Consider the following 15,529-nt stretch of genomic DNA (forward strand, 5'->3'; position numbering starts at 1 on the left):
TAACTCATACCTAAGTGACATATGCAAGGTCAGTCGAAAAATTCAGGCTGCTTTATGAGAGACAGTTTGTTTTCCATTGTTCTAATTTGGCAGTCATGCACACTCACCCCCCTCAGTTTTGTAAACTGAAAACCAACATTTGCAGTACTGACACTAACTCTACTCAAATGATAGTTGCATACATATTTCACATTTGCAGCATTGTTTTGCGGGAGCTGGAAGGACATTATTACACCTCTTACTGTCCACCTGATTAACCAGCCACCTGGCCTAAGCATAAATACAGGAATACTTTTCTCTAGACGTCATGGGAAACAATCTGACAAGACAGATGATAATCTGATTTTATGTTTCAGGATAAGTAACTTACCATTATCATTTGCTAAATTGAGTAAGACACCAATGATGGCTCTCATACAGTCCTCCACTGCCTTACCCACATGGTTTGTTACATTCTGGTGCGGCAGTACCCTACTGTCTGGAAGACAGATGGTGTCTTCTGCACGGTTGTATCTCTGAATCAACTCCTCACAATGCTGCAGTGCTCTGAAGGTTACAAAAACAGGAGTCAAAATATACAACGCAAATCATTTTCATATCAGTGTGACAAAATTTCTTCACGTAAAAAATCCAGTTCCAGCTGTAAACAGCAAGCTTAGTTTTCATTTATCATGCTGGTTTAATGGTAACTGTACTTTTTTATTAGGAAAAAAGGTCCAAAGGTGCACTTCATAATGATCTAGTCCCAGATTCTTCACACAGGAATCTGCAACATATTAGCAGCACAAAGCACTTTGGAACCAGCAAGTATTGAAGTAAGGCGTTGAAAAAGCAGAACCATAACTACTGGTATGTTAGTCACTTGGCCCCCTTTATGTGCATTAGTTGTCTGGTCATAAAGCTAAATGTGAACAGGACTGTTTGCACGTAACACCAAATGTCTGCAGTAAGATTATTTAAAATATATATATTATTTATTTGGTTTTTCAGATTAAAGTTTTACAATCACATATCCAATATCCAACATAAAACATAAAAACAAGATTCCAGAGAATCTCCTGGGCTTCCCTCCTCCCCTTTGTGGGTCCTATTGTTAGTCATTTCCTCCTACATCTTTTATAATAATCCAAATCTTTTGCATCTCCATTATGTCCAAAATTCACCATTCAACTACAAATGTTATTCCAATCCTACTAACAATTTTAGCTGTTTACAGTGGTTTTTAAGATAAATTATAAATTTCCCCCAATCCTTATTAATATTTGAGTCTTCCTGATTTCTGATTCTTCCGGTCATTTTTGCCATTTCGGTATAATCCATAAACTTTTCTTTTCTGTAAACCGCCCTGAGACCTCCAGGTATAGGGCAGTTTATTAAACAAACAAACAAACTTGCAATAAGAATTTTTAACATTCGTGACGTATTTTGATGGTGAGATGAAGCCAAGTAAAGCTAACTCTTGTAGACACAATGCTAATTCCAGGTTTGTGTCTTCATTCAATTCTGGCAACAGATTAAGCTTCTCCCCCATACTATACACTCTAGAGGCTTGCACAGAAAACATGCATCACTGTATATGGCCATGAAATTCTCTTTAATTGCTATGATTCAAACATAAGTAAATGTATACAGGGTTTATGTCAACAAATTTCCCTCTCTGGAACCCATAAACTACATATAAATCTTCCTGTCAATATTTTTACTCCGCTTGAGTGCTGACTAGAATTTCTGAAAGCAGTACTTACATCACTCCCCCAATCCTGTGAGTTCCATGGGGAAGTTGTTGAAAGAAAAAGAAGTTCCCCCAAATTGAGAAGAACGTATAAAGATAATGTGACGTGAGTGTATAATGTTTATATGGGAACATTTCACAATCAAAAGTGATTTTGATTGCAAAACTTTATCATACAAAACATAATTAGCAACAGAAGTTACTTCGAGCAGGTAGAAAAAAGCATTATCAGTAAGCGGAAGCAGGAAACAATCTAACTCGCTTTCCCCCTCATTTGAAAATACTAAGCTGCAACACACACACACATGCTGAGGAAAGCTATCACCAAGATTGCAGTGTTAATACATAACCTAACAACATAAACCTTTAAAGAAGTATACCATACTGTATTTTAAAAAGCATTCATTAGAACTTACTTAGCTGAAGAGACAATGAGCTGCGAATCCTTATATGCTATCAAGTAACTCTGATTTTCTGGATTATGAACTGTTACCTAAAAAAGAAAAGAAAATATCATACAGCGATCATCTTTTGATGTGCGGGTTAAGCTCCTTTCACCTTCTGAAAGAACTCTATGCTTTTAACAGATCTCTCAAGCTTCTGGAATGCTGCAGTTTAACATTCTGCTTTGTACTAAGCAAGCACCATTAACTTAATTTCTAGAAACCTGGATTTTCTAGAACACTTGATGTCGCCTAACAGCCTGGGCTAAGGGAATAGGCTTGAGCTAGGAGATCTCCAGCCTAAAGCAAAGAGCTAGGGAGTCCTCAAGCCAAACAGAAGAAACTCAGGGAAGCCTACAAGGCCAACTAACCAAACCCTCAGCCAGTTTAACTTCTCCAAGCCTGGCCATTTCAACACTACCCCCACTTAGAGCTGACTGGGCAGGCGGAGGTGTTACAAATAGTATATTGTTAGCTAAGAGCCTCATTAACATATAGGGCCAGCGCCACATTTTTACTTTGGGCTTGGTAAGGAATTCTAGAGTCACCGTCCCACCATTAACAGGAAGTGAATGCATAATATCTCTCATGATAATACACATACAGACATGCTAATATACAAATGGACCAGGGTTTCTCAAAATTGGGTCTCCAGCTGTATCTGAACCACAACTCCTGTAATCCCTAGCTAGTGGGACTAGTGGTCAGGGATGATGGGAACTGTAGTGCAAAAACAGCTGGTGTCCCAAATTTGGGAAACCCTGAAATAGACAAAGAACCTTGTGTTCACAAACATCCATACAGTGGTGCCCCGCAAGACGAAATTAATTCGTTCCGCAAGTTTTGTCGTCTAGCGAATTTTTCGTCTTGCGAATCACGAAATCCCATAGGAATGCATTGAAAATCAATTAATGCGTTCCTATGGTCAAAAAAAGTCCAAACAAAGCCAAATTTGGTACAACAACAGTTTATTAACTGCTCTTTAAAGTCACACATACTGTAAAGAGCAGTTCAAAAATTGAAGGGAAAATAAATTAACTTTATAAACAAAACATGTCTTTGTTTTTAGACAAAGGAAACAAAGTCGCGAGACGTTTTCGTCTTGCGAAACAAGCCCATAGGGAAATTCGTCTTGCGAGGCAAATCGAAAACGGAAAAACCTTTCGTCTAGCGAGTTTTTTGTCTTGCGAGGCATTCGTCTTGCGAGGTACCACTGTACTGTCAAATATACATGTCTGCTAGTCTACACACACAAACAGGTACATACAAGCTCCCCTCCAATGTGGCTGCAGGTCTCCATTTCTCTCCCCCAAGAAACCAAAAAACAGAATAGAAAAAGGGAACAAAGAAATTCTCCCCACCCTCTCTCTATCTCTCTCTCACACACACACACCTTTGTCAGCAACATCTTTCACCTCAATACCATTTAGGAAAGCGCTACCAGTTAGACATTTGCTGAAGTGGGCTAGTTTTTTATAATTAGATTCAGAATGCCCAATTTGAATATGGCCCATCAAGCTTAACCCAGGGCTAAGCCAAAGCAGCGTAGTAGCTAATGAACACAAACGGCACATAAATAGTAATAAGCTATATGGACAGAACCCATGGGTCTTACTTTCCTCATCCCTGGTTCTGGACCATTAAAAATAAATCACTCTTTACAAAGTTAAATACTTACGCTTTCTAAAACCCGTAAACATCGTTCTGCTCCCCATAATGAAGCAACCAATTTCTCTTCATTTTCATCGCTGCTTAAGTGATCCACACATTCTTTAACTAAGAAACAAAGAGTTTATGTTATTACTAAACTGTTAAAGGAAGTAATTTTTACTTTCAAAATTGCATGTATATGATGAAATACCCTAATATTCCAATTATGTTTTATCAGTATACTTTAAGCCAACTTGTGTCACACACATAAAACACAAAGAGGCAAATTTAAAAATACATGTAGGTCGTGCACATATATGACCATATTCACACTTCATGCTAAAGCAGAGTTTAGCCCTAAGTGAATGGGCCTGTACAAACCCAAGAAATTCCACCTTCTCCTACCAAGTCAGGAAGAGGGCATCAGAAGACTTTAGCTTCACTCATTCAAAATCCAGAATTAACTTCACTTTCAAACCAGGGGTTGTGGTTTAAAAAAGATTTCATAACTTATTTGTTGCCTTGTTATGAAATTTACCTACGGATGTTTTAAACCAGGACCCCTGGTCTGAAAGTGAAGTTAATGTTAAGCCAGGATTCTGTAAAATTGAAATTAAACTGTGCTGAAGTCCTCCATATGGCAGTAAGAGGGAAGGAAGAGGGGAGGTGGGGAACATGAAAGCCAACCCTTTGCTTGGGCATGTTCAGGCTAATCTGCATAGCACCAAACCATGACTGGTTGGTTTATCTAGTGTGATACATATACTGTTAAGCTGTAAAAACAAAAACAAAAAAACCAACAACACTAAGTGGTTTAGTGTTACATGTGAACACAACCACAGAGTTATATGCTGGGTAGCCTAAGCTATCAAATTGTAAAATGTACACAGAATACAGATAACCATTTGCTATCATTTAAAAGATTTTAAGATACAATCCTGACTGTCTCAAGGATTTGGCAAAACCACACCACAAGTCTTGTAACTCTATTAACACCAAGTGATCATGACACTTGCCCAACAGCCCCCATGTCAGATGTGCATGAAAGTCAAGTAGCAAAACACACAGTGACATGACATGGATGTCAAGAGAATCCAGTCTGTACCCTGTCCAGGAAAAGTCCACTACAACTTCCCAGCACAGGTGTGCCTCAGGTCAGTGGGGATCAAGTGATACCCACAACTTCAGATACAAGGTTTCAATCCTGTGGCAGCTGATACTCATAGCCAGAACTTTCCATATAACCTCTGACAGGGAAAAGCGGGAGCTACGTAGGCTATTGCTTCTTGTAAAATAAGATTCACTTCAATGAGGACAGCTGATCCCTTCCCATCCATGTGTAGCTCTGGCCACAATCCATTTCCTTTACTCCAAAGGTACGCATTATCAAGACAAACTCTTATTCCCAAGGTCATCATTGGGATGGCTTGCAATGTTAAAATTTAACTAGGGAACTGAGCACTCCACAACTACTAGGCTCATTCAGCAAGGAGTACCAACAGGCCTCTGCTGCAATGGTGTGGGGGGGGGGAGCCTCTCACAGAATTAACTATGATTAAGATCTCTATTTAAGTTACTGATGGGATAAATTAATAAGGCAACTTAGGAATTTTATTTCTTTGTTTTCTATTGGGGACAGTTCTTTCATGATCTTGTTGAGTATACCTTTTTATTGGGCAAAAGTTGAAACTGAGGTCATATCACTACAGTTGTATATATTATTTTACTACTGCAATAGCTAAGTTTAAGTACACACACTACAAGAAAAGGCTTTTGGAAATTCATAGCATTCCATGGGCTCGTCTATCCAGCGCATCAGAAAATTTCACTATTTGCATGTATTCTAATTCACAGTCCTTTCATTCTACCAAACAAGTAATATATAAACTACCTTCTAATAATAAAAGATATATACTTTAATTCTCACTCGACCTATGTGCATACCTTTATCTACAATGTGATCAAGACCACCAAGAAGTCGCAACTCTTCTTTAAACCAGTCTCCTGCCCGTTTTGAAGTGAGAGAGAGCAATGTTTCCATTGCCAAATGCCCTGTCTAGAAAACACAGAGAAAAATGGTTTATAAATTAAAAGCAGCACTCTATCAGGTACTTCTTCCATTAACACTGTCACTTGAATCTCGATTACATGATTATGTATTATAAGTTTGAAAGTGCAGGTTAATTAACCACCAAAATATTTTACTGCTCCGTGTGTTTATAGATTATTATTGTATCTTAGCAAAATGCTGCTGCACTATCACCATGTCTTACTCCCTTCCAACTCTTTTGCTACTCGCAAAAATAAATGAATTCATATGCAAAATCAAATTGCACCACTGTATTTCTTTACCTAGTCATACAATGATTGAGTCAATGAATCACTGTACTGCAGATTGGGGGCAAGTCTCAAAATATAAGTGGGTACTATGAAACCAAACTGATAATTTTAGCTTAGCTTTACGCATCTCAAACAAAATGGCATCAAAAGCCGCATGAGGAACGTCTAATGTAAGAAATGGGTGGCTTTAGACAAGTGACAAATATAGTCCCTAAGTGAGAAGATTGTGTAGGCATCAATCCCTCTATTTGCCAAGTTGTTAACAAAAAGAATAAAACATTTAAAACAATCCATAAAAAGGTTATAAACAGCTAATTAAAACATTTAAAGAATAAAAACCCAAGATAAACTAAACATAGACTAAAACACATATCAACATTCTACATGTCTGGGTAGGCTTGCCTAAACAAAAATGTGTTATCAGGCACCAGAAAAAGTACAGTAAGCCTGCAATTTACATAGGGATTATGTTTCAGGGATTACACCTAAGCCAAAACTATGTATAGTCAAAACACATTGGGTTCAATGATGGGTGGGATTGCCAGCCATTTTCCCTAGAACAGCCCCCCATCCCTTTTTTTTAGCCTCATGCATAAACCTAAATGCACACAAGTTAAATGCATGTAGGTTGCAGGCTTACTGTACAGTAAATGTGCCTGGCCAATATCAATAGGCAAGGAGTTCCGAAGTACAACAGCTGCCACACTAAAAGGGGTTCTATTCAGCAGCTGTAACAGTTCCAGTTCCACAGACTGAAGTGGTCAAGTGGGGATATATGGGGTGAGGCGATCTTGCAGGTAAACTGGTCCCAAGTTGTAAAGGGCTTTATGTACTAATAGCAACACACTGAATTTGGCTCAGCAGCAAACTGGCAAGCAATTCAGGTCTCAGAGCACAGGTGTCAGATGCTGACAGGGTCTCACTCAAACAAAGAAATACACAAATGTTTTAGGAGGAAGACCTTAAGGTGGGGGAAACCCCCCAACACAGTCCAATTGATAACTTCTGCTCAAGAGCCACAGAATTCAGAGTTGTCTGGCTGTTGCTGTTTTTTTGTGGGGGGAGGAAAAAGGAATCCTGGAAAAGGAATGGGTGCCTGAAAAGGAAAAATCCACACTACAACCTCTTATAGCATGTAAAGATTTCATACCAGATACCACATTTAGCCCTAGTAAAGTGGACATTTTTATACACACAGAATCACAAAAATAACTGTTTTCAGCTCCCACTCTATCAAGTGAAATATTATTCAGAAAATTCATTGGTGTTTAATTATACAATCAATTAAATACACTATTTTAGTGGCTTAGCTAAACAGATCTATTTGTTCTATACCGTCTGCCTACTACCATGAAGAAGAAAAAACCATGAGATGAAAACTGCACTGTTAAATACTTAAAAGTGTTTGGGTTTTATCTTTCAAGAGTTCAACACTCTTCATCTGCCCTAGTTAAAAATTTTAGAAGATGTGAGAGAAAGAAGCCATGACTACACTAAGTAATACCTGCAGGGATCACTGCTGTTATTTCAGAAGTGCCAGGGTTTTCCTACACTCTGCTCTTCTAAAAGCATCTTTTAAAAGTTAACCAGTTTCTACCCACAAAAACAGCAATAACACCTGTACCATTTTCACATTAGAGAAAAATTAGGTTAACAGTCACACAACCTACCGTTATATTTTCTAGATCAAGGTGTTTGTTGTGAACAGTTTCACAGAGTCTTCGAATTTTTTCCTTAATCTTGTTCATGTCTTTTTCATTGAGCAACTTGGATGAAGAAGAGTCTTGTTCTAGTTCCAGAAGCCGGATCATTAAATCTAAGCTGGCTCTATCTAGATCCATGTTCAAGCGATCTCTGCTCAAGATATACATTAAAGCTGCTGTGCAAAGTGATAAATTCTTCAATGGAAAGGAAAAACAGGAAAACAAAGTGGTAAATATTTGGTTAAGATGCAGAAATCCAGTAAGATTTAAACATGAATGTAAGATCCAAGAAGTTACAGTTAGCCCACAGACTTTCATTATGCAAGTCAGGGGCAAGGCTATGTCCAAGCAAAAGCTTTTTGAACTCTCAGTTTAGTGGTTCTCCAACTTTTCCCCGATGACTACTTAAAAATCACTGAGGGTCTTGACAGATTAAACTTAATGATTTTTCTGCTTGTTATAACAATTGTAATGCACAGTACTAGATGCTGCATTATTTTTAAACAGTATTTCTTTTGCTTCTTTCATTTCTTAGAGATTATATTTCAGTGCATTCCAAAGAATTTAAACTGCAATAAAATAATACACAACAGACAAAATAAAAACACAATTAAAACCAGTATGAGTATTTAAGTGATGGATGTGCCAGAACTCTACATACGTGGTGATGCTGCGAGTCATCCAGTGTTTTGAAGACCATAGCTACCATTCCATGTGCTCTCAAATGCATTCGGAAACTGGGCATGGCGCACTTTGTCGCCAGGCTGATAACACTAAAAACAAAACAAAACAAATCTTATGAACTAAAGTTTCTCCAAGTCTCTAGAATTTTTCTCCAAGTCTCGCAGAATTTTAAAGAATTCAACAACCAATGGAGAGCCCAGGTTGCCTGCCCGCAAAACCCCTACAGTCACGATGAAGCAATCAAATGACAAAGTGCACACCACAGGACAATGGCTTCGTGTCAAGCAAACCCAAAGTGCGTAGAGGTAACTTTGTTGATGGGGTACTACCCAAAAGTGCAGGCCTGTAGCACAAATAGCCTGACAGTCAGACATATTTCCTACTCCCAGTGCAGCAGGCCTATAGAAAAATGAGAAGCAGTGAGCAATTTGACTCAAGGTGCTCCTCTATGGGCATAGTGTGCCTAGCAAGTGTATGTAGTGAGGAGGAAACCCCCCAGGGCTCCACTGATCCCCTTCCCCATCTCCCCGCTATGGCTACTACTATGCTGTGTGATGCCGTGGGAAGCAGCTGAAGTCAGGAAGTTGTCAATGTTTACAATCAGCTGGCCAACCCACAAACCAGCAAGAGAGCTGCCACCATCACAGCTCCTGTCAATCACTTGTAGTCTGGTCTCTTAGTTAAGGGCAGTCCAGCAAAGAGGACTGATCAATGCTTAGTTTATAGAGGGAAGAGCTTCAGTGACTGAAGAGCTCCAATCAAGATGTCTGCACAGTCACAAACATTTAGACATCTCCTATTCATTTTCTATTTACCCTGTACTACCTCAGAAAGATCAAGCTACATGAAACAAACATGTACAATCTTATGCAGAGCTACCATTATGTTCTTTGATAGTGGTACTCTGATGACACAAGCTCTTTCTCTTTCCAGCTGATTCGGTGCCAGCTGTCTGGTGAATTTACTGTATCTGGATCAACATGCTAAAGATAATGGTTAAGGCTGGAGAAGGGGTGCCTGCCATCAGCAGTCTCGCTCTGATGTAGCAGACAACACCAGTTTGAAACAAGATTTCTTCATGGAAAGAAGGGTGAGACTGACTGGCTACATATGCAATTGATTAATTATTAACCTATTAAAAGCAACTGATGAATTATTAATCTAATCTATGTGACCGTCTGGACGTTTGACCCGCCCTAAAATGTAATCCAACTATGGCTCTGATCTTGTGTTTTTCTGTTGCATTTGTGTAAGTTTAGTGTCATTTTTTAGTTTTATTTTAAACTACAGCAAGTTCCCTTGAGAACTCCCTGAAGATGAAAGAGGGGTTGAAAAATGCATCAACGAAATACTTTTGCGATAACTACTCAGAAAGAAAAAGCGAACTAGGTTATAACAATGAATAACATCTTTTCACCAGTGTGTTTACCCAAGTAACTATCCAATGCTTTCTTTAAACAGTATGAGACATTCCTTATTAACCATAAGGGGAATAAAAATCACACCATGCAACTTCAGAACAATAGTGGGAATTATTTCATTTACCTATTTACTGTGAATGCATTGTCAGGTCAAAATCTGGCTACTATATTCTCTTGAGAACACAGAGAACAAATAGCTCTCCTTATTAACAACTATGACTTAAGCTATACAGATTGACTTCCATTCAACATCAGCCCAATTTACTAGCAATACTTTTTACACAACTGCACCAGTACATGGGTTCTCCATAGGACGTTCCTGAAGGAAACCAAATTGCTCCCAATGGCGCAACAGTCTACAATGCTTATGAACACAATACACCTAACAAGAAAATGTGGAAATGCCATTATTAGAAATATCTTACCTAAGGCAACGTGTGTTTAGGGGCTGATTGCACTTCAGTCCACTTAACAAGTATTCAATATCATCGGTGAACTCTTGATTCTCTCCAAATTCTACTACATCATTGAAGTGCTTCACATGTTGAACAACAGTGTATAACTGAAAGGCAGATGTATAAAACTTGTTTTTAGTTTTAGAGCTCCCATTTAAAAGACTACTTTATCTGGCAGCAGCAGAAATCATCAGCCAGCTCAGACTGATAAGTTATCTATTTTTAATAGGGAGATTTCTCCACCTGGCCAATTGTTCTTTAGATCATAAATGGTAAAAAAAACTTTCACCAAGTTTACTTTCGAAACAAGAAAGTTTTAGATATTCCACTTACTTCTTTATCTTCTTTCCTACATTTCAAGGCAGTTACTATCTCTTGATAGGGTTGAGTGGGTATGGTCACAGTTTTTATCACTTTGGGAGGTGGTGCAGGAGCTTTGAACACTCCATCATCTTTATGAATTGCCTCCTTTGAAGACAGCCTTACCTATTAATGAAAAGTACTTGAATGGGTAGATGTTTAAGCCTTATATGAACACCAAATAGGTAACAGAAAATTACGTGCATGTGTTGCATTCATCCACTGGGATTTTCAGAGGCTTCAAAAGTGCAAATTAAATGAGTGAACACATGCTGTATGTGCAAGATGATTACAATTCAGATGTTGTGGGGTATTTTTTTAAGGGCCTCCAGGGGGCAACTGAAATGGAAGTACAGTGTAGTGACATCCTTACCATTTACTTTAAGAATCCAGACTAATGGAACCACATTTAAGCTTTAAAAAACTAAGCAGACATACACCAACCCAAAAATATTTTTAAAACACAATGGCAGCTGTTAACTGTTCCCTCTTCTATGTCCCTGAAACCACACTCATGCTGAGCCATAGAATCATTCAAAATATTATGCCCCCAACAAAATCATTTTGTACTTTCATTCTTGGCTGTGTAATGGAAACACTTTCTGTGCACAGTTATCACCTCCAGTTATTTATATGATTTGGAGATGTCTTTGACCAATAAAAACCCCGATTTAAAATTGTGTGGACTGAGGACCAATAACATTTCTAAGTGCATTATAAAGTAATAGATGCAAACATTTACAGCTAGCTGCCACAAAAAAATAACTTGTTGAAGCAATTTGTATTTCAGTTTAAATTACATAAACCATCCCATATGCTAAGAAGTAAACATGCAGTAATGAGTTTGGATTCAACCTGCATAGCCACGTACAAAAGAGTAGCCTAAATGTAAGAAACCAGCGCCAATGGACAACGTATTCTTTGCAATCGAAGAAAAGGTAGTTAAAATATCATTATTATTCTTGGTTAAATTCATAACCATTGTCATACTAAAGGCATGACACAACCACGGAATATGCTAGGTTTTTTTTAAACCTTAATATCCAGCAGTGTCTGCAACACTGCCCTGATGTTTACTACTATAATATTAAGCCATTTCTCAGGCTACTTCTCCTGGTGTAGATGAATCATCTCTAAGTTTAGTGTTTAAGCACTGGGAGGGTTGGCAGAAAACAAGATCCCCTTACTCACAGGGACACTTGGATTTTTCAACACCTGCGATGTCGGAAGAGTCTCAGATTCTGGTTGATTCCAATGTCTAGCATTGTATACAGCTTTTGTTGGTGACTGCAAAACAAAACAGTTGGAATATTCATTTAGAACCTAACCAGCTATTTATAAGAACATCCATTTCAAATCCTCTATGAGATTTATTTCACATCATGTTTTGTCTTCCACAAAACATTTCACGAGAGTTTTGAACATTAACACTGACATGACAGTGCTTTACTCCCTTAAATTCTAAGAACATCAGAACAGAACTTATCACCATGACATTATGTGCAAAACTAAGCTTTAGAAGGTGTACATATTTGTCTCAAATTCAAGATTTTCTATCAGTTAACATAGTCATGGGGTGTGGAATAAACAAATATTTCACATTATTCATCTCCTAAAGGAATCTGCATTTTAGTTCACTAGTCATGGGCCTACAACTCTTGACTCTGTTTATTAGCGAGCCATTATTTGTTGCCACAATCAATGGCCTCTCTCTCCATATTCCAGAGAGCTGGGGAGGTTTTGGGACGGATATGCAATCTTCTCTCATTTGAGCTGGAGTACAGAAAAAATAAAGAGTCTCTTCAAAACAGCATTTCTTATGTTCACCAACCCACAGTTCAAATGAGAGCCCCTGGAAGGATATCTGGTGAACAGGACAACAAGCAGCACACAGAGAGCCCAGTAACATTCACCTCTGGTGAACAAATGGTGGGTGCCTGTTGCGAACTGTTTTCTATCAAGATATATGAGAAATAAAGGAAGTAAAAGACCTGAGGAGCAACCAGCAGGATACTAGCCTGCTATAAAATCCAGATGGGTTTTTCATCGTATTAAATTTTCCATTTATGCATTCGTTCTTGGAAACATGCATTATGAACTACTAGGCTCTGGGACTGTCTCTTAAACAAAAGTACTGCTAAAACCATGACAGTCTAATTTCATTGGTACTACTTACCCTCTTTGGTCCACTAAATATCTTCCGTGTGTTTTCCTTAGACTTATCACCTTGTGGATTTATGGATTTCTTATTGCTTTCAGGAACACTGGATGCATCTTCTGGAAACTCCAATAGCTCTGCCAGGATAAGAGTAAGACAAGGAGTTGTAATTTTTCAAGTTTGCATCAGGGGAGGTTTCCTTCATGTAAGGCGAAAAGTTCAAACACACTGAGAACTGGGTACTGCATACTAGGAGGGAATTAACAAATAGTACTTTGCAGCAAAAAGTGTCATTTGTTTGTTTAGCACAAAAATGTGTGTATGTTATCTGTTACAGAATGTGCAGCCAACTCCTTTTTAAAAACAAACAAACATATTTTTATTAAAGATTTCTTAGTTTACAAAAGTATGTGCAATGTCTCTTTTTTCAAGTTACATTTTCTACAGATCAGTTTCATTTGTTGATACATTAGTGTTACATTAGGAGGAAAAGTCTCTCAGCAGCTTTCTCCTTTTGACTAATAATAATAATAATAATAATAATAATAATAATAATAATTTATTTACATAAATATCACAGGAGGCTATTCTACATTTTAAAAAGGGAACAGTGGAATTCAGATGAAAACTTTAGTTGAATATATAAAATTTCCCCCTCCCAAAGGATTAAGGAAAACAGGTGGGGCTGTAGGGATTTACCACAAATTATTGTGGAATAACAGTTTCAAATGCACATTCTATGTTAAATAAAGCATGGCTTAAGAATAATCACATGAACATGAAAGCTGAAATCAAGTTATCAACTCATCAAGAACAACATTACATAGCCCTGTCACAATCACATCATATAGAAACAGGTTTCTGCAAGTCTTATTAGCCAAGTTGTTAACACCTTCAGCTCCACCAAGTCCTGTGCCAGACAACGCAGGGAAGGGGTCTAATATTGCACTGCACTTTGAAAACAGACAGAAGCAGCAAGTCTAACCACTACTACCTACTCCAAAGCTCAGTGCATTATGAAAAGCCTCACCGCCCTCCCTTTAGAGCCTTGCGCCGCCTTCCAAAACTCAGCCTGGCACCTCACTTGCCCAGCTTTGGCAAGGCAGCGGGAGCATCAAATGCATTCCCACCCACCCCTTCACTGCATGACAACACAGCCTGCAGGTTTCATGTCAAAGTACTCTTGCAGTCCACTCGGTATGAAAAGTTGGACTGCCCTGATCCAGAGATAGGGAAGTCTCATTGGCCCTGTTCTGTGGTAAGGGAAAGCAACGTAAACCAGACACTACAACTGTCTTAGAAAAACATGTAAACCAAACAGGCTTGCAACAACTTACTATTGGATTAATAACAGGAGAAAGATAGGATCATCATATAATAGTTATAATTAAACTACACACAACAGAAAGAAAATAAACTCACGAGGCCTGTTGAAAAACCTCCCGTAGTGAAATTAATTGCTCCCATTTCAGATATTAAAACCAGTTCAATAAATTATTATTGCATTGGGGACAATCTGGAAGAGTTTTTTATCTGTGTAGTTCCATTCAAAAGCATGGAAGTCATGATTTGATACTGCAGTCATGAACATGTGCAAGTGAGCCAGGCTCTTGGGTGTTCAACTACAGTGGTACCCCGCAAGACGAACGCCTCGCGAGACGAAAAACTCGCAAAACGAAAGGTTTTTTCGTTTTCGAGTTGCCTCGCAAGACGAATTTCCCTATGGGCTTGCTTCGCAAGACGAAGCTTGCCCCGGGGACAGCGGGTCTTCTCTTTTGAAGCAAGGGGCTGCAGGGAGATCGCTATCTCCCTGCAGCCCCTTGCTGCAAAAGACGTCCGGGGGAAGCGGGGAAGAAGCCGCTTCCCCCGGACGTCTTTTGCAGGGTTGCCGCCATGCCGAAGCCTGCGCGCGCTGACATCAGCGCCGCGAAGCCTGGGAGCGCTGATGTCAGCGCGCGCAGGCTTCGGCATGCCGGCAACCCTCCGCCAGCAGCGGCAGCGCTGCCGCTGCTGGCGGAGAGGTCCGCGAAGCCTGGGAGCGCTGATGTCAGCGCGCGCAGGCTTCGGCATGGCGGCAACCCTCTGCCGCTGCTGGCGGAGAGGTCCGCGAAGCCTTGGCCGGACAGCTTTTGAAGGCAGGCGGGGGGGGGGAGCAAAGACTTTCGCCCCCGCCAGCCTTCAGAAGAGGAAGGCTGGCGGGGGGCAAAAGTCTGTCCCCCCTGCCTGCCTTCCCAGGGCTTTTAAATCGCCCCGGACAGCGGAGAAGTCCTCCGCTGTCCGGGGCGATTTTAAAATGCCGCCCGCCAGCATTTTAAGATCGCCCCGGACAGCGGAGAAGTCCTCCGCTGTCCCGGGGTTTTTTAAAATGCTGGGGGTGGGAAGAAAAGCCCTTGCCCCCCCCCCAGCCTTCAGAAGAGGTCCGGGGACAGACTGTCCCCGGACCTGGTCTGAAGGCGGTTTCCCTAGGAACGCATTAATTGATTTTCAATGCATTCCTATGGGAAACCCTGCATCGCAAGACGAAAAAACCGCAAGACGAAGAGAATTGCGGAACGAATTAATTTCGTCTTGCGAGGCACCACT

General features: G+C 39.7%; 1 protein-coding gene across 4 annotated transcripts in view; it reads right to left on the reverse strand.

The window, feature by feature from the left end:
• WAPL (WAPL cohesin release factor) overlaps positions 1-15,529 on the reverse strand; it is a 63,723-nt gene that overhangs the window by 9,185 nt on the left and 39,009 nt on the right. For all 4 annotated transcript variants that reach the window (XM_081190810.1, XM_081190811.1, XM_081190812.1 and 1 more), the window contains exons 4-13: positions 12,965-13,083; positions 11,980-12,075; positions 10,762-10,914; positions 10,399-10,535; positions 8,530-8,641; positions 7,836-8,063; positions 5,770-5,881; positions 3,854-3,951; positions 2,149-2,225; positions 371-546 (exon numbers count right to left, since the gene is read on the reverse strand). In XM_081190810.1, coding sequence (XP_081046936.1) covers positions 371-546; positions 2,149-2,225; positions 3,854-3,951; positions 5,770-5,881; positions 7,836-8,063; positions 8,530-8,641; positions 10,399-10,535; positions 10,762-10,914; positions 11,980-12,075; positions 12,965-13,083 — 1,308 coding nt within the window. The remainder of the gene's footprint in view (positions 1-370; positions 547-2,148; positions 2,226-3,853; positions 3,952-5,769; positions 5,882-7,835; positions 8,064-8,529; positions 8,642-10,398; positions 10,536-10,761; positions 10,915-11,979; positions 12,076-12,964; positions 13,084-15,529) is intronic.

Source organism: Podarcis bocagei (assembly GCF_964188305.1).
Source record: "Podarcis bocagei genome assembly, chromosome: 4".
NCBI classification, from domain to species: domain Eukaryota; kingdom Metazoa; phylum Chordata; class Lepidosauria; order Squamata; family Lacertidae; genus Podarcis; species Podarcis bocagei.